Raw genomic sequence first — 19,886 nt, forward strand, 5'->3', positions numbered from 1 at the left:
GCTTGATCTGTTTGGGGACTAAACCTGGGATTAATCAATAATTTTCTATGACACTGTATCAGAGTAGATAATTAAAATTGCCCCTATTTGACACAATACATATTAAAACCATTTATCTCATCTCATTTTACCAAAATCTCATTGTAGTGGGAAAGATGTTTTTTCACATAAGAAATCTTCATCACATAAATATAATTTAGTAGTTTAGTAGTTCCTGTTTAAACTTTGCATTTCAGTTTTGCTAGTAGTTAAAGATTTTAGTTCTGATAATATCTTACACATTCGAAATTAGTGCCAGTAATTTCGTTTGATTTCTGTGAATTTTCTAGTAAATTTATTATTTCAAATTTAAATCTTCCCCGTGGGATCGATATTCCGGGTTTAAATAGAAAGTTTTTTATTACTTGATAACGATACATATACTTGTATAGAATCTCAACATTAAGTGCTTAATGTTATTATTCATAAAATACAACATTAAACTTTTGGCACCGTTGAAAAGCGGAGTTAACTTTATAAATTTTACACAACTACATTCAACCGGGATCATCGGCTCAAGTAGTTTAGGCTGCAAGGGCCGGAATCGGGAACTACACGAGCTATGAATCATGTATGTCATAGTTTGTCACGGAGGTCGTAGTGGTGAGCTGTGAAAGCATCTTTAGGCTGTGGGGATTGGAGTCGGGAACTGCACAAGATGTGAACCACGTAAGACGCAGTTGTTCATGTTAGCTGTAGTGGTGAGCTGTGATGGCGTTTGTAGGCCGTGAGCGCCAAAGTCGGGAGCTACACGAACTGAAATCACATAGGTCGTAGTTGATCATGTAAGTCATACTGATGAGCTGTGATAATGTCCATAGGCCTCTATAGGCCACAAGGGCCGGAGACAGTAACTGCATGAACTGTGATACACATAACCCGTAGTTAGTGTTGATACACAGGAGTTGCATTAGATATGGACCACGTAGGCCGTAGTTGGTCTCATTTGCATTAGTGCTAAGTTTTAATGACGTTCATTGACCACAGAGGCCGGAGTCAGGTGTTGGACGAGGTATGAACCACGTAAGTTGTAGTTGGTCACATCGGCCATAGTGGTGAGTATTGATGATCATTGTAGACCATAGTAGCCGAAGTTCGGAGCTCCACAACCTGTGTGCCACATAGGTCGTAGTTGGTTATGTGGATCGTAGTAGTGAGCTAAGATGAATTCTGTAGGCCGTAGAGGTCGGGTCGGGACCTGTATAAGCATTGGATTAGATAGGCTGTAGTTGGCTATGTAGGTTGTAGTGTTATGCTGTGATGACGTCTGTAGACTGTAGGGGCCGAAGTCAGAAATTGCATGAGCTATGGATCACGTTGGTCGTAGTTAGTCACATAGGTCGAAGTTGTGAGTTGCGATGATGTTCGTAGGCTGCAGAAGTCAGAGTTTAGAGCTGCACGGAAGCAGCTTTAGGAGTCTGGAAAAATTCATTGTCTTCAAGGTGGGTATTGTTACACCCTCTTCGGGAGGCGTCTTGCCGTAAACGGGGTATGATGTTACTTTGCAATGTACAAAAGTCAGAGTTTAGAGCTGCACGAAAGCAGCTTCAGGAGTCTGGAAAAAGTCATCGTCTTCAAGGTGGGTATTGTTACACCATCTTCGGGAGGCGTCTTACCGTAAACGGGGTATGATGTTACTTTGCAATGTACAGTAGGGTTCCGCAGCACACTACATACAGTAGGGTTCCGCAGTACACATTATTACTTTAGAAGGGACTGCGTTACAAGAAGCAAGTGGCAATCGACGACGGCGGTTGTCAGAGCAGTGGAGGCCATACGTGCCGAAGGGCGGCAGCGGCAGCCAGAGTTGGTTGGTGGGTGGTAGCGGCTAGAGTTGGTTGGACGACAACAGTTGTGGTTGGAGTTGGCTGAGGGTGGCGGTGGTGATCGAAGTTGGCCAATAGCGGAGGCGGCTAGAGCTCGCTGACAACTTTAGAAGCGAGAGGCTGACAATGTTAGGTGGAGGCTGCTAAGCAGGGGTCGACGATAGTTGGTGGCTGCAGGTGTAAGAGCCCAACAGAGGTTGGCACATACATGATTAAGAGGCCGACGGTAGTCGACAGTGGGTCGACGTTGCAGAAGAGGGAGACTCACGACAGTCGGTTGTGGTTAGCGGTTGCAGGAGTCGGAAGTGTACTCGGCATCATTGGTGCAGGATACAGTACTTTATCTCCCTCATCTCTAGGGTCCGGTCTCCCTCTTGCTCAGAGTGTAGTCCTCTCTCATGAGGGTTTTAGGGCTCAATTTATAGAGTCCAGGTTGTAAATAATGATGAAATCCAAACTAATCGGATGAGATTCAATGACATTTGAGTGTCTTAATGATGTCAGACTTGCGTGATTTTGGGCTCATTGGATTCGTCCTGCCGAGACACTCAATTTGACTATTAGCATGTTATATGTGGAATCTATTTGATTTTCCAATTATGGTCTGAAAGGTGTCGAAAGTAGTTTAATGGCTTGATTTGGGCTTGATTTGACTTGGATTGAACCGATTTTGGTACTGTTGGATTCTTTTCATTGAGTCAGTCAGTTTAATTATAAGTTTGCTGAAATCAGAGTTCTGGATAACTTTTAATTAAAATTTGATTTCTTTTTGCTTGAAAGTTGTCCTTGAAATCTGTGTAATGCCTCAAGATTCATGTCGGGTGATGAAAATTTGTTGATGATGTATTAGTCACGATGATATGCACAATACTTGTGATTTTGTTGTAGGCTCCCGAACTTTATCAGTGAAAGCCTCTTGAAGAATTTTTTGTTTTGAATGAACTCAACGATTTCGGCCATGGATACTCGCAGGGGAGTGATTTCCAACGCAGAGTGTTGGGGTGCCTCGTGCCTCGTTTTTGACTGCTCCAATTGCTGCTGCGGTCGGGGATAACTCCTAGGGACATCTTACTGGTTTGTGTGCGAATTTGTGTTTGAATTCCTAATGCTCCCGAGAGTCTTTTTTATAGAGTTACTCCGATCTTTCGATGCTAGAGGGGTTACACATAGAGTTATATTCTTTGGTTGAGATGTGATCATTTGCTATTTCCAAGAGTTCAACTAATGTTTTTGGCTTTTGTAAGTCAAGCACATATCAGAATGGGTCCTCATGTAGGCCTTGCACGAGTGTCGCATGAGACAAAAGGATTGAGATTTTTGATGTTGAGCATCTCGCTCTGGAATCTAGTAACAAAGCTTCGTAGGCTTTTGAGTGGAGCTTATCAGATTCTTAACAAAGCTTAGGAGCTTTTCTGTGGATTTTCAGCATTGTCGAAACTTACCGAAGAGGTAATGACACATACTAACTAGTTGAGCCTGCACAAAGCTGACTTTTTAAGTGCTGTAAGGAATAAACTGTACTTAAAAGCGTCATTTACTTGTAGCAGAAATGCTTCTGATTCGAAAGAAGCTACGTAATTGTTAGGATCAACGCTTTTTTCGTAAGAGTGTAGATAGGGGATTTCTTGGGAAAATGCATCCTCTAGTAATCTTCTTCGTCTTCCTCTTTCTTCATCTTTTGAGAACTCTGACGTCTCTTCTCTGGAAATGTACGACACATAACTTTATCTTCCTCAACTTTTAATGCTGGATCCAGGGCTCTCTTTATCCTTACTCGAGGTGGTTCTTCTCTGGGTTGCTGGTCTCTATGTTGTTCTTTGTCTTTGTGCCCTTGAACCTGACGATCCCGTACGAATTCTCAAACACTTTCTGGAACGAGTTCTGAACATCTATTGCCTTACTTCTTCTATCCTCTTATTCGTTTATTCTCGGATTTCCTTTATCTGTTGCGTCATGAATACTCTAAGTGTAATCCATCTTTCATTTCTCCTTGAATAGAAGCTATCCTCCCTAGATTTTGTTATTGAGTTCCACGGTCACAACTTTTTGGATGTTTAATTTTTTTATGCCGTGAGATCTCTTATAATTCGTTAACTCATACAATCCGAGAGGGGTTTTTAATGAGTGAGAAGAAGCTGATGGATTTTTATAGAGTTTTTTGACAGTGCAGGATTGAGAGAGAATGAGAGAGATATGTCTCTTTTATCTTTTATTCTTATTTATATACTCAGGAGTTTATGTATCCTCACAAGGGTCGAGAAAATAATATAAATCATGTTATAGGCTATATAGTTTGGAGCTGGAGCAAACTCGTCAACAAGACAGTTAGTGTGGATTGTTGTAATGTTAATAAATAATGGTATGTATGTTGAATGACAGGAATTCTCTTCTGCATCAGAGAGTTGCTCGTCGAGCTTGGTGGTGTAGCCAAGTAGTTTTCAGCAAGTTTGGTGAGGTCAAACTAGCTCGTACGAGTATGAAATAGGAACTCAAGCAGTGTAGATGAGTTTGATTGGAAGATCTCTCTTGATAATTGTGGTTGGGTAGACCCATTCTGAGGAATTCGCAGGGATGCTGACGTACTTTGGAGATACTTGCAAAATTCTTTTGAATTGTAAGGAGCTTTGCAGCTTGTCATTTCTATATGTATAGTTAACTAGTACGATTGATATGATCAACGCCAGACCACCAAATGCACTACTGGTGGGCTCCATCCATTAAACCCAAAAGGTTCATTTAGTATTTGGGCTTTTCTGTTGCTTGAAGAAATCATTATTGGATATATATATATATATTGTGGTTGGCGTTTATATATAAGTGAATAGGTTTATGAATAGTGAAGAAGAATGGCCTTACTATAGTGTTCCTCTTATAAAGCTTGGATTAAAGGATTGGTGTTTGATAAGAAATCAAATGAAAATATAGGAGAGTGGTGCGCTTGTTTCTGATGCTCTTATAAAGCTTGGATGAAAGGATTGGTGTTTAATAAGAAATCAGATGAAAATATAGGAGAGTGGTGCGCTTGTTTCTGATCAAAGGAGGTTGGAGGTTGTCGTCGAGGGGGAAAGGCCAAGGAGGTGGCTACTTGCTTATTTGAAAATGGGTTTGATAGCTGAGAAAGTTCGACTATGAGGAGGGGCTCTAACGACTGTTGAGGAAGTAGGGCTAGTTGCTATTTTACGATGCCCTAGCCTTGCCTTCCTTAAATAGGGAAACAAAGCACACCAAGACCATTTCAATAGTGAGAAAAGAAGTTGGTTCACGTGACTAGGATATGGCAAGACTGGAGAGGCGCATGCTTGATTTGGTTGTGGGAGAATGTGCGAATTGCACGTTTAGGAAGACAAAGGCATTGGGTTTGATTGCCGGGAGAATAAGCTCCAGGCTAAGTCCTCTAAGTGTGAGTTTTGACTTCAAAAAGTGGCATTTGGGGAATAAATTTTTTTTATGGGTGATACTTTATAAGAGTTGCACCATCTGTCCTTCATCTTTATGTAAGTGCCACACCATCTTTTCTGAATTGCGACTACCTTTTCCTTCTTTCTTTTTTTCTTTCTTCAATTACTTCCACCACTTGTACCTTCCTGATCATGCAATTCACACGATCTCTGATGATCAAATCAGCCACGCGTCTTCTCTCCTCCTTGCCATATCCTACTTGTTTTTTTCTCGCTCTCCAGATCACCTTTTGTACCTCCTTTCCGATTTAAGGAGGGGGACGCTAGGCATCGCAAGGCAGACTCTATTCCTCCTTAACAGTCGTTGGAGCACCTTTTTATAGCTGATACTTTTCTGCTGCCAAACCCCTCTTTTGAGAAATCAAGTAATCATCTCCTTCTTTCCCCCTCTGGCATTTGCCAACTTCCTTTGATTGACAACAAGCATAGCCTTCTCTTATACTTATATCTAATTTCTTGTTCATAATCAATCCTTACCTCCCTTGATAAAACAACCGCGGCAGTAAGACGCTTCTTCTTTGCTATTTTTTTAACCTATACCCTTATACTAAATATATTTGAATACTATATATATATATATATATATATAATTTCAGGTAGACATATTTTAATTTTATGTTAAACTATTATTTAGCTTAGATTTGACAATTCCCGGCTTAAAATTGTATTCATATTTTGGCATGTTGGTGTCAATACTAGAATTTCTTTTTTGAGAATTTTGGAGGGATTCACTTTTTTATTAACATTACGATTACTATTGTTATTATTATTTTATAATGATATTAACTAATTCAATTTATTTATGGAATTGTTAGGTCTGGTAGAGCGTAAATATTTTAGATAACAAATTAGTTTAATATTTCTCTTTAGCTTGGTTGCAACTGGCAATTGATTGGAAGTTTCTACTATATATGACCTTCAAAAGAAATTTTGATCGATATATGTAGATATGTAAATGTATACCTGATATTGTGAAATATAAACTTTTGCATAGAAGTGCATGATTATAGTCACTTATACTCATGGTTCAAAAGCATAATGATAACGTAGATTATTAACCATTGAAATTTATTTGCTATTGTATTACTACTGTAGTTCTGATCATTAACTGATATTGATTGCTTTACTAGCATATCTAATATATTATCTCATTTTATTGTTTATACTACATGCTGTCATACTTTTATCGTTTATAATTTAATAAATAATAATTATTTATTTAGTTTGATTGGTCAAACTCATTTGTTGATGTTTTCTTGTGGCATATTCTATTAGTTTATTAGGTGAACTGTCATCACATGAGCAATTTATTCAATATTAGGATACTTTGTGGCATTTTTTAGTTTGTGTTACCTATTATTTGCTTTGGATTTTGGTTAGTATTAATTTTGCAATCAGTTCTTTCATATTGTTTTCAGTAGATGTTATTCTATTCTTTTATTAGAATATAATTATAACTTTTATTGATTAAATGGAATAAAATTGATCTTTTTTTTACTGCCTTTTTTATTTATTTTCCCTTTATACAAACTTTTTTTGTGAGTACAAAACAGATTTATATTTTTCATCACGCCGTTGCTGGGATGTAATGCCTTCTAGACCCAGGGTATTCAAATTTACACCATGTCATCAATTCAGTGACTTCCAGACTTCTTTTGCCTCTATTTTCTTTAGTGTAGCATTAATCATTTTACATATACTTGCATGTTATGTGCATTAATATACTTTTTGTCTTAGATGATGATTGAGAGGATGCCTATTTTAAAAAAGAAGTCAGGGCTTTGTTGTTGATGGTGCAAATTTTATAAGTTTTGTTATTTGATTTCATGAAGGGGATTCTATTATAGACTTTTTCAATTATGTGCATAAAAAGATTTCATAATTGGAGACATTTTGATTTAAAGCTGTTGGTAATTGGGCAACTAAAAAATCTTGCAAATATCGTGAAGATTCTCTTTCGAGATTACAGTGCAAAGTTAAATTTGTCGCTATCGTATTGCAGTGACTCAAAAAATAGTTGCGAACCTACATTTACTGAAACAAGGATGATCATGTACATCATAAGAGCAGTTACGCTTTGAAGCCATTTCTCTTTTTAATGGTTACTAATGTTATGAATCCCTTTCTACAAAAATCAATATCAACTCAGCAATATGTTTTGGCTCCACAGAGGATGTCCTTTTGATTTTTTTTTTTTACAAATTTCCTGTGAAATTTCCTGTGACAAGTTTTCTGCTTTCTTTTTGAACAGTGCCCAAATTTGTGTTTTATAAACTGTATTATATAGTGTACTTATGAATGACTTGTGATGCGTATTGTATCTAAGCATTTTCCTTTTATCTTCACCAATACTTTCTTCGTTTAAAATTTCTTTGAAATATAATGGGGGCTGAACATCTTTTATTCTTAATGATAGGATGAACATTCTCATAAGCATTTGGCTGAGCAATTCAAGCTGCACACTATCTATAGACTATATGTTAGTCTTACATCTGGAGTCCCATCACCAAGTTCTGGACGGATTGAGATCCCAATAGCTCGTGATTGCAATAACAGAACCCGTATGGCTGCTGTTTCAGTGTCAAGTAGCAGCAGAAATGCTCGATATGCTGCCAGTAGGTGATTGATGCTCCATGTGTCATTGAATTTTTTTTTTTCCTCTAATGCAAATGATCAATAAATAGTGCCACCCATCTTGGTCTCCTATAAGCTTTTCTCGATAAAAAACTTCCAATAAATTCTCAGAGAGTCGTTAGCTCTTTTCCCAGCGTTTAATTAATTTGTTATATTTAAGTTGATAATTACCTATGCACCTTGAGTGACACCCGCGCTGCATTCTTGTTTTTTCAGTCCTATTTTTAGTTTGTTAAATTTAAGTTGATAATTACCTATGCACTGCATTCTTGTTTTTTCAGACCTATTTTTAAAAAGGGAGTGGTTTAGGTGAGGGAGAGAGCTTGCTTTCTTGTTCAGAATACTTTGAAATTATCAGGGAATTTTAATTTGACAATGAACTATATTCCAGCAGCCAATTTCACTGATGGATTGAGGTAGTTTGTAAACCAGGGGCCCAAAAATGTGCTAAAAACAAAGCTTGCGACATAGCGCTCAACTGTCAGTGATTCGCTAGTGTTATCTTGCGATATGCTTCTAGATTGATGCCTTTTCTACTTTCCGTCTCTTATTCCATTTCTCGCCATTTCTACCTCTAATTTTTTCTTCCTTCCATTTTTTTCCTTTTAAGTGTTAGTTGGTTATTTTTATGATGTTCATCCCAGATATATAGTTGGGATAATGATGATGATGTGATAGTTGGTCATTTGTAGCTGAGTGGTTCATCCATGGCATTTCTTCCCATCTAGGGACCCTGTACTTATTAAATGGCACGGGGGAGATTCTCACCTGTTTTCCCTTACTTCACTAGGTATAAAGTAGTGGAAGTTTTTGCTGCTGGCGGATCCGCACTGGTGCAGTGGAGACTGGAAACTGGACGCACTCATCAGGTGCGCATGTAACTGTATGTTAGTGAACTAACATCATTGTGATCAATCATTGTCTTCTTCTCTTGCCTTACTTTTACGTTCCTGGCTCTATATTGTTATTTGGAAGGTACTTTGAAATTGAATGCGCATGGACACTTGGGATTTATTTTGACCACCTACTCTTTCAAAGCCCTCACATTGAAAGACAAGGAAGCTGATTAATTTAACAATCAAATGTATAAACTAAATAAACCTCTAGTTAAGTGAACTTAAGTTGTTGTTTAAGTGATAAAGTTAATGCGCAAGTGATTATCTATTAAGCTTTATGTTTTTGATCCACTTAACTTTATAAGCTATGGCAATTAAGGACCTGTTTGGAATCAGTTTTTGTTTTTTCTTTTAGTTTTTGTTTTAAAAAAATAAAAACAAAAATATGATTGTTTATTATTTATTATTTGTTTTAATAATTATGTTTTTAAATACATTTTGATTTGTTGCTGAAAACACAAAAAATAGAAAAAATAGGTAAATTCTATTTTTGTGTTTTTAAACAGTCTCTTGATATAACCCACCAATCCAAATGATGTTCTCAATCTACTCCCTTCTGGCCCTTCATCCCTCATAGTTAGGGCAACGCCTAAGAGTTCTTTGATCTCTAGATTTCTTTTCTAGTCATGGATTGTGGGTGAGATTCTTTCTTCTATATTATTCATTTTATTATCTTGCTCAACTTTAATTTGTGTTTTGCTTTTCAAAATCTTGGGATTTGATTTGATTTTTGTTTTCGTGAACCGATTTCGAATGTTTTTTTTTATATGTAAGCTTTCTGATCATAAATGAAAGAGTTTTTATTTCATTTTGGAATCATTCTTTGGCTATTGTTCTTCTTAGGTTTGTCCATCTGTTATTGATTTGGATTTGTTCTTTGTGGAAAAAAATGAGTTTAATCGAGAAGCAAATGAATGAAAACCGATAAATGGCTTTTAGAAGATAGATGAAATACTTTTTTGGTTTGAAGTTTTTATATAATTCTCATATTTATTTATTTATAATTATCATGTTTACTTTTTTGTTCAAAGAAGTTTATATTATAATATTTTTCAAAAGAAATAGGCTCTCATCAATTATTGTAGATCATTCTACGGTATGAAAATAAAATTTGTTTTTATTCTGAAATTCCTAACATAAAATTCTTCATCTCTGCATTCCTAATTGCTAGAAAAAAACCTCCTTAGCTTCTCAATTTTCCTTAAAAACTACTGCTAACGTTCTCATTTATACTCTATAACACCATCTTATTTTAATGTTTAAAGAAATATAAATAAATACATTCATCAACTCTATCACAAATTTATCGAATCGAGTTTCTTCTATTGCGGAAAATTTTTATTAAAATCTTGACTCAGCCATGATTTCATGAACATAGAAAGGCAGATACAGAACAACTCAATCTTGGTATTGGATTTGTGTTTTCTTTTTTCCATGAATTGATATTGAATGTTTTCTTTTTCTATGTAAAGAGTTTTAGTTTCAATTTTTTTTTTTTTCTGGAGGGAGTTTTAGTTTAATTTAGGAATTGTTGTTCATAGGTTTGTTTGTCAGTTAATGATCTGTATTTGTTCTCTGTGGAACATATTGAGTTTAATTGAGAAGCAGAAGAATGAAAATCGATAAATGGCTTTTAGAAGATCTGTGAAATACTTTTTAAATCTGAATTTTTTATATAATTATCATGTTTACTTTTTTGTTTAAAGAATTTTATATTATAATATTGCGAAAAAATAAATATGCTCTCTTCAATTATTGCAGATCTTTCTACGACATGAAAATAATTTTTTTTTATTCTGAAATTCGTAACATAATATTCTTCGTCTCTGCATTCCTACTGCTAGAAAAAACCTCTTCAGCTTCTCGAGTTTCATAAAAGAACTAATGCCAACATACTCATTGTTAGACAATAGCACCATCTTATTTTAATGTTCAAAGAAATAGAAATAAATACACTAATAAACTCTATTCACAGATTTGACAAAATCAGTGTCTCATATTGCGGAAAAAGTGCTGTGAAAATCTTGACTTACCAGTTTATATCCATTCATTGATTTCAGACGATAGAAAGGCAGTTACAGAACATGATTTGTGTTTTATTTCCATGAACTGATTTTGAATGTTTTCTTTTTATTGTAAGCTTTGTGATCATAGATGCAAGAGAGTTTTTCTTTAATTTAGGAAGAATTCTTTTGCCATTGTTGTTCTTAGGTTTGTCTGTCAGTTAATGATTTGGATTTGTTTTATGTGGAACAAAATGAGTTTAATTAAGAAGTTGTTGACCAATAAAGAAATAAAAAAAAAATTAAGATAAATTAAGGCATCCTGTTTATTACTCTCACTCTAGGATGTTGGAACTGCTCTTGCTTTTATATTCTCGGACAGAAATTGAACTCAACTCCCTCACACTCATCATCTCTAATTGACCATAAAAAAATAAATAAAAGTAGGAAATTAAGAGATGAGGATGAAGGCAGGAAGACTCAAGCAGGCTTCTGTTTGCGAGCAGTGGTGAAAGGCAAGGGTTTAGATTCGAAGAAGAAGATCCTCCAGGAAGGACTTCAATATCGATTTTGTAACAGCGAGGATGAAGGCTGTGGGGGCTTCGACTGTTTTGAAATAAGCCCTCGTATGTGAAGAGGGGGAATGGTTATTAGAACGAGCACTCTTCAATCGGCGGGAGCAATTGAGGATTTGGGTTTAAAAGATTAATTAATTAAATTTTATTTTATATTATTATTATTTTTATGGTAAACAGGCCCTTGCATCATTCAATCAAAAAATGAGTTGCACCACATTTTGATGAAAACTCAATCAATGCAACAATACCTTTTGGATATCAAATCAAAGGTTTATATCATTATAGCTGCTGATTCACCCCTTGATCCTGAGGATATATTTCTTTTATAGTCAATGGTCTCCCCTCTACTTACCTAGCCTTCATAATTGCTAACAGGACAAATTTGCAGCCCTTGAGTTTAGATTATTTTTACTCATTATTATGTAGTGAAGAGACCAATTTAGCCAATGAAGCTGCTCATGAACTTCACAATCCTCAATTACTAGAGTCAATATCAGCTTTAACAGCTCATCATGGAAGAGCTGTGCAGAAACCATTCTACTCCAGGTCAGCTAGGGGTTGGCCCTTTTTCCATATCCATTTCTCGAAGATGTTAAATGCCTTTCACATCAAGGGTTGGGTGTAACAATTAACAATGTGTAATTTGTCAAATCTGCGGCAAATTGTTTCATACAGCTATCACTTGTTGCATCAAACAAATTTAATTTAAGAAAAAAATTCTACATCTCAAGCATTGCTGGCTGATGATTCTTCTCAACCTGCTACCTAGCAAGCAAAGTGTTCAGAGCAAATGGTTCTCAAGGTTCTCTTGATGGTTCTAGTACTTGCCAGCTCGACAGTTTATTCAAGCAAGCAAGAATCCCAACTATTATTCATGGATGTTGTTTGATCAGAACGTAGTTTCTGCACTATGTTCAACAATAACAGCTTCCTTATTTTCTTATATTTTGAACCTAAATTCCTGAATTGGAATTTGGAACACTATGCATAAAAGGTTACAGTCTACAAATGGCCCTTGCATCATTCAATCAAAAAATGAGTTGCACCACATTTTGATGAACATTCAATCCATGAACAATACCTTTTGGATATCAAATCAAAGGTTTATATCATTATAGCTGCTGATTGTAGCCGCTGATTCACGCACTGATCCTGAGCATATTATTCTTCTACAGTCAACTGTCTCCCTTCTACTTACCAAGCCTTCATAGTAGCTATCAGGACAAATTTGCAGCCCTTGAGTTTAGATTATTTTTACTCATTATTATGTAGTGAAGAGACCAATTTAGCCAATGAAGCTGCTCATGAACTTCACAATCCTCAATTACTAGAGTCAATATCAGCTTTAACAGCTCATCATGGAAGAGCTGTGCAGAAACCATTCTACTCCAGGTCAGCTAGGGGTTGGCCCTTTTTCCATATCCATTTCTCGAAGATGTTAAATGCCTTTCACATCAAGGGTTGGGTGTAACAATTAACAATGTGTAATTTGTCAAATCTGCGGCAAATTGTTTCATACAGCTATCACATGTTGCATCAAACAAATTTAATTTAAGAAAAAAATTCTACATCTCAAGCATTGCTGGCTGATGATTCTTCTCAACCTGCTACCTAGCAAGCAAAGTGTTCAGAGCAAATGGTTCTCAAGGTTCTCTTGATGGTTCTAGTACTTGCCAGCTCGACAGTTTATTCAAGCAAGCAAGAATCCCAACTATTATTCATGGATGTTGTTTGATCAGAACGTAGTTTCTGCACTATGTTCAACAATAACAGCTTCCTTATTTTCTTATATTTTGAACCTAAATTCCTGAATTGGAATTTGGAACACTATGCATAAAAGGTTACAGTCTACAAATGGCCCTTGCATCATTCAATCAAAAAATGAGTTGCACCACATTTTGATGAAAACTCAATCAATGCAACAATACCTTTTGGATATCAAATCAAAGGTTTATATCATTGTAGCCGCTGATTCACGCACTGATCCTGAGCATATTATTCTTCTACAGTCAACTGTCTCCCTTCTACTTACCAAGCCTTCATAGTAGCTATCAGGACAAATTTGCAGCCCTTGAGTTTAGATTATTTTTACTCATTATTATGTAGTGAAGAGACCAATTTAGCCAATGAAGCTGCTCATGAACTTCACAATCCTCAATTACTAGAGTCAATATCAGCTTTAACAGCTCATCATGGAAGAGCTGTGCAGAAACCATTCTACTCCAGGTCAGCTAGGGGTTGGCCCTTTTTCCATATCCATTTCTCGAAGATGTTAAATGCCTTTCACATCAAGGGTTGGGTGTAACAATTAACAATGTGTAATTTGTCAAATCTGCGGCAAATTGTTTCATACAGCTATCACTTGTTGCATCAAACAATTTTAATTTAAGAAAAAAATTCTACACCTCGAGCATTGCTGGCTGATGATTCTTCTCAACCTGCTACCTGGTACTTTAGCAAGCAAAGTGTTCAGAGCAAATGGTTCTCAAGGTTCTCTTGATGGTTCTAGTACTTGCCAGCTCGACAGTTTATTCAAGCAAGCAAGAATCCCAACTATTATTCATGGATGTTGTTTGATCAGAACGTAGTTTCTGCACTATGTTCAACAATAACAGCTTCCTTATTTTCTTATATTTTGAACCTAAATTCCTGAATTGGAATTTGGAACACTATGCATAAAAGGTTACAGTCTACAAATGGCCCTTGCATCATTCAATCAAAAAATGAGTTGCACCACATTTTGATGAACATTCAATCCATGAACAATACCTTTTGGATATCAAATCAAAGGTTTATATCATTATAGCTGCTGATTCACCCCTTGATCCTGAGGATATATTTCTTTTATAGTCAATGGTCTCCCCTCTACTTACCTAGCCTTCATAATTGCTAACAGGACAAATTTGCAGCCCTTGAGTTTAGATTATTTTTATTCATTATTTGTAGTGAAGAAACCAATTTGGCCAATGATGCTGCTTATGAACTTCACAATCCTCAATTACTAGAGTCGATATTAGCTTTAACAGCTCATCATGGAAGAGCTGTGCAGAAACCATTCTACTCCAGGTCAGCTCGGGGCTGGCGCCCTTTTCTTCTTCCATTTCTCGAAGATTTTAAATGCCTTTCACTTCAAGGGTTGGGCGTAACAATTAACAAGTTGTAATTTGTCAAACTGTGGCAAATTGATTCATACAGCTATCACTTGTTGCATCAAACAAATTTAATTTAAGAAGACAATTCTACACCTCGAGCATTGCTGGCTGATGATTCTTCTCAACCTGCTACCTAGCAAGCAAAGTGTTCAGAGCAAATGGTTCTCAAGGTTCTCTTGATGGTTCTAGTACTTGCCAGCTCGACAGTTTATTCAAGCAAGCAAGAATCCCAACTATTATTCATGGATGTTGTTTGATCAGAACGTAGTTTCTGCACTATGTTCAACAATAACAGCTTCCTTATTTTCTTATATTTTGAACCTAAATTCCTGAATTGGAATTTGGAACACTATGCATAAAAGGTTACAGTCTACAAATGGCCCTTGCATCATTCAATCAAAAAATGAGTTGCACCACATTTTGATGAACATTCAATCCATGAACAATACCTTTTGGATATCAAATCAAAGGTTTATATCATTATAGCTGCTGATTCACCCCTTGATCCTGAGGATATATTTCTTTTATAGTCAATGGTCTCCCCTCTACTTACCTAGCCTTCATAATTGCTAACAGGACAAATTTGCAGCCCTTGAGTTTAGATTATTTTTATTCATTATTTGTAGTGAAGAAACCAATTTGGCCAATGATGCTGCTTATGAACTTCACAATCCTCAATTACTAGAGTCGATATTAGCTTTAACAGCTCATCATGGAAGAGCTGTGCAGAAACCATTCTACTCCAGGTCAGCTCGGGGCTGGCGTCCTTTTCTTCTTCCATTTCTCGAAGATTTTAAATGCCTTTCACTTCAAGGGTTGGGCGTAACAATTAACAAGTTGTAATTTGTCAAACTGTGGCAAATTGATTCATACAGCTATCACTTGTTGCATCAAACAAATTTAATTTAAGAAGACAATTCTACACCTCGAGCATTGCTGGCTGATGATTCTTCTCAACCTGCTACCTGGTACTTTGATTCAGGAGCTACTTCGCACATCACCAATGCCTATCTAATTCAAGCGCAAGGCTATAGTAGCAATCAATAAGTTATAGTGGGCAATGCACATGCTCTTCTAATTTCAGACATCGGTCTAGAATTACTCTCTAATTCTCATCATAAGCTTTGTCTGTCTCCTCTTCTTCATGTCCTTAATATATATCAATCTTATATACATTCATCGTCACAGTTCTGGCAACTCATGCTCGATTTCATTTGATGCAAATGATTATTCAACTAAGGATCAAAAGACAAAATAAATTCCTCTTGGGACCCAGTCGTGATGGCCTTTATCCTGTTCGTCCACATCCACAATCTTCTCAAGCAGCCAACGATCTCGCCTTAGCTACCATTGCTACTTGGCATTTGAGATTATGCTAGCCACATTCTGCTTTTATTTCTGCTCTAGCTACATAAAATTCTACCATATGTATTTCTTCTTTTATTTATCCATGTAATTCTTACAAATTAGCAGAAAATCATACTAAATCTTTTATCACATCTACACCAAGATTTCCTTTTTCTTTTGAGTTTGTTCATTTTGATTTACGGGGTCTTCCTCTGTTTCATCTTTCAATTGATATCGGTTTTTTTTGCTGTTCGTTGATGTTTTCTCTTTGTTTTGTTGGTTATATCCAATGTAATATAATTCGTAAATGATCTTTAAGTCACTGGCATTGACTCTTCTATCAGCCAAATTTTCAATTTACAATGGCACTTCCACCTCTGAACTCTAGGATTGATTTCTCAATTTTTGGGGATTAAAATAGTTTAAACTTGTATTGGATTACATTTACGTCGAACTTCATATGCTATGAAGTTTCTACATTGACTAGGTATGGTTGTTGTAATCCTATTCGGCAGCCCTTAGATTAAAATCTCCTATTTGTGAGAATGTGGCTTCTCCATTCCAAATTTTGAGCTATAAGCATTTCTTTTGCAGTGAATAAGGCATGTCAACTGCCAACATATGCGACATCTCCTTAATAATAATTTTCAAAAACTTAAATGACTTCTTTGATATATCGAAGGAACACATCTTTATGGCCTTCCAATTACTCATGACTCACTTCGATTTGGTACTTTTTTATTTTGACTAGGTTGGTGATCTCTCCGATAGAAAATCTACCAGAAGTCACTATGCTTATTTGGGTAATACACTCATTTCTTGGTGTGTCAAGAAACAATCAACAATAATTAGATTACCCACTGAAGCTGAGGATCATGCTCTCGTTAATTCTGCTATAGATATTATTTGGCTCCATCTGTTATTAAAAGAACTTAGCTTAAGCATAATCTTATTTTTCATACTCAGACAAAATGTATAGAAGTTGATTATCACTTTATCTTGGATTATATTAAGTTACAAGAAGTTATTGTTCATCACATTGCTTCTCAATATCAAATTGTTGATATCTTCACCAAGGTGCTTTCTGTCTCTCGTTTTTCCTTTCTTCGTGACAAGCTAAGAGTTTGTCTTGAATCATGAGCTTGCAGGACAGTCTAAAGGAACAATTTTTTGCATTGTTCATTCTGCTACACTCTCCACCTCTTTGCTTCAGTAAAACTGGCATCGTCTGGATCATTTGTTTCTAACTACTCTATTCATCCTAACCATAGGAGCATAACTGGTTCTGATTCTGTAATGATTGTGCGCTCTTTTAAGTTGTATACAAGTAGTGTTTTCTCAAAGACTGGAATGGAATGCCGTTCTATTTTTTTTCTGATCTCCCTTAGTAATTTTCGCTTTTTTTAGTCATCACAAAATTTATCCATTTGTTATAAAAAAAGGAGGTATGCCCAATATTGTAGAGTGATCAGAAATTTAAATTTTGGACTGTTGGGAGTTTTGAATAACCTGGGTTGGATGGAATCAAGATTAGCTCGTTATGAACATTAAAGTGGTAAGAAATTGATATGGGATTTTGGGTCTCATTGTTTTATGATAAAAAATGAACGAGATATGTAAATACTGAGGATGACTATGCTGATTTTACATTCAGATTTTGTGCTCTTGTAGTTTCTGGTATCTGTTTTAATGGATTTAAAATTAGCTAAAATTGAATCCATCTCGATAATAAATGATTGAGATCTGCTCTTAATATTGAATGATGGTCAAGTTGGATGTAAAGATTTTGATTTTGAGCTCTTAGAGTTTTCAAGAATCTAGGCTAGATTTAGTCAAATTTAGCTGAAGTGAAGAACATCAAACCAACAAAGAATTGTGCCAGTGATATACAGACCAAATTTGATTAGTTTTTCTTAGAAAAAGTGAGTCAAACCAACAAAGAATTGTGCCAGTGATATACAGACCAAATTTTATTAGTTTTTCTTAGAAAAAGTGAGATTTGTCAGAAATAGTGTTGAAAAACTCCGAGCTTCATGGGGTTAGATTAAGTTAATTTTAAGCTTGATTCAGGTACTTTAATGTGCTGTTGCTATCTTAGGGTATTACCATGCTTAAAGAATGCGGGACTTTGGGATTTTATCATATAAATCAAGGTGATTAGAGGTTGATTAAAGTTGTTTGAAATTCAATTGCATTGACTTTAGGTTGACTAGAGTTTGATTAAGGTGATTGCTATCGAGCATCTAGATTTTGGGTTATATATGGAAATAACTCCATGTGCGTTCTAAGATCTTTGACCATTGTCTCTCCTAAGGCCGTTTGATACAGACCTTTTTAGTACAACTCAAGTTTGACCTAGTGCTATACATGTCATTTTTAGTTTGGAGGCTTTTTATAGGTCAACATTGATTAAAAAGATAAAATAAAATAATAATTAAAATATTTTCACATATAATTAAATATGAACTAATACAAGTAAATAGGGAGTCATACTAATTAAATCTAAAAACTGTTTTGAAATATGTTTTTAGTTATTATTGATAAAATGCTCGAATTTTGGTTGTGTTTATCAACTTTGAGATCTTTTGCAAAACCTAACTCAATTATTGTACAACGCACTCAAAGTTCGATTTTCCTTGGACCTTTGCTTCCTTATTTGTGCCTTCTTGTAATTTTTCCCCTGTGCTCATTTTCCCTATTAACCATTTCTACAAGTTATCTTAGTTGAAGCAATCTTCATCTTTGTGGTTGCTATGAAATGATTAACTTAAATTATGGTACTTAACTAATCATTTGATAACGCAATCTTGTTTGTTATCATCAAATCATTACCGAGCTACACAAATCTCATTGCTTTCGGTTTCACATGTTAAATGCATCAATGAGATTTTCAAGACTTGTTAAATTCCTCAATGAGATTTTCATTTTTCTGCACTCTTTTTCTGAATAATAGTTAGGAGATCAAGCGAGATTTTTCTGGAAACGTTATTTTCCGTATTAAGGAAATTCAACTGCAAATAAAGTATGCTGTCCATTATCATGATAGGTTTAATCCTTCTAATGAAGGAGTATTGCCTAGCTAACGTATGCTTCGCTTTCTTATAAGCAGATACGTGCACATGCAAAGTACCTGGGAATTCCATTGTTGTGTGATGAGCTTTATGGAGGCACAGAAGGCTTGGCACTGTCACTGCTGAAGTCAAGGCTTCCTGTGAATTGCCATGCTCTTGTATCAGAGATGATATCCAAGCTAGATAGGCCTTGCCTTCACGCTCAGTCACTGGGGTAAGGAAAATTAGTTTAAAAAACATCGGGCTTGTTTGGGATCACTTTTATTATTTATTATTTATTTTTATTTTAAAAACATTTTTGTTTAGCATATTTTTCCTGTTTTTATATTTTTTTTCAAAAATAAATGAACTTATTTTTAAAAACACTCAAAACAAATTATTTTGTGTTTTGAAAAAATAACTGTTATAACATATCAAATATTTTTTATTTCAAATAAAATTATAAAAATACAACAACAACAACAACAACAAAGCCTTAATCCCACTAAGTGGGGTCAGCTACATGAATCCTTTTTCTCCATTGCGTCCTATTTAGTGTCATATTTTCATTTAGTTCTAGTAAATTAATATCATTTTTAATACAATAAGCCCAAGTCTTTCTAGGTCTACCTCCGCCTTTCCTAACACAAGTCGAATCTAAAACATCTACTCTACTAATCAGATCATCAGATGGTCGACATTTAATGTGGCCAAACGATCTAAGACGACTTTCTCTAATTTTGTCCGTCACAGGAGCTACACCAACCCTATCACAGATATGTTCATTTCGTATTTTGTCTATAAGTGTAAAACCACTCATCCACCTAATCATTCTCATATCGACAACACTTAACTTATTATTATGCTTCTCTATTAAAGGCCAACATTCAACGCCATAGAGCA

General features: G+C 35.6%; 1 protein-coding gene across 4 annotated transcripts in view; it reads left to right on the top strand.

Moving 5' to 3' along the window:
- Positions 1 to 19,247, top strand: part of LOC110023187 (RNA pseudouridine synthase 2, chloroplastic-like) — a 46,831-nt gene extending 27,584 nt beyond the window's left edge. For 2 of the 4 annotated variants that reach the window (XM_020722464.1, XM_020722465.1), the window contains exons 4-6: positions 7,740 to 7,942; positions 8,748 to 8,826; positions 19,043 to 19,247. In XM_020722464.1, coding sequence (XP_020578123.1) covers positions 7,740 to 7,942; positions 8,748 to 8,826; positions 19,043 to 19,222 — 462 coding nt within the window. In that variant the 3' untranslated portion in view covers positions 19,223 to 19,247. Of the gene's footprint in view, positions 1 to 7,739; positions 7,943 to 8,747; positions 8,841 to 19,042 lie in introns of all 4 variants that reach the window. The other 2 variants (XR_002293863.1, XM_020722466.1) reach the window with 2 other exon arrangements.
- Positions 19,248 to 19,886: the final 639 nt, after the last annotated feature.

This window comes from Phalaenopsis equestris, unplaced genomic scaffold (genome assembly GCF_001263595.1).
Source record: "Phalaenopsis equestris unplaced genomic scaffold, ASM126359v1 Scaffold000222, whole genome shotgun sequence".
Taxonomy (NCBI): domain Eukaryota; kingdom Viridiplantae; phylum Streptophyta; class Magnoliopsida; order Asparagales; family Orchidaceae; genus Phalaenopsis; species Phalaenopsis equestris.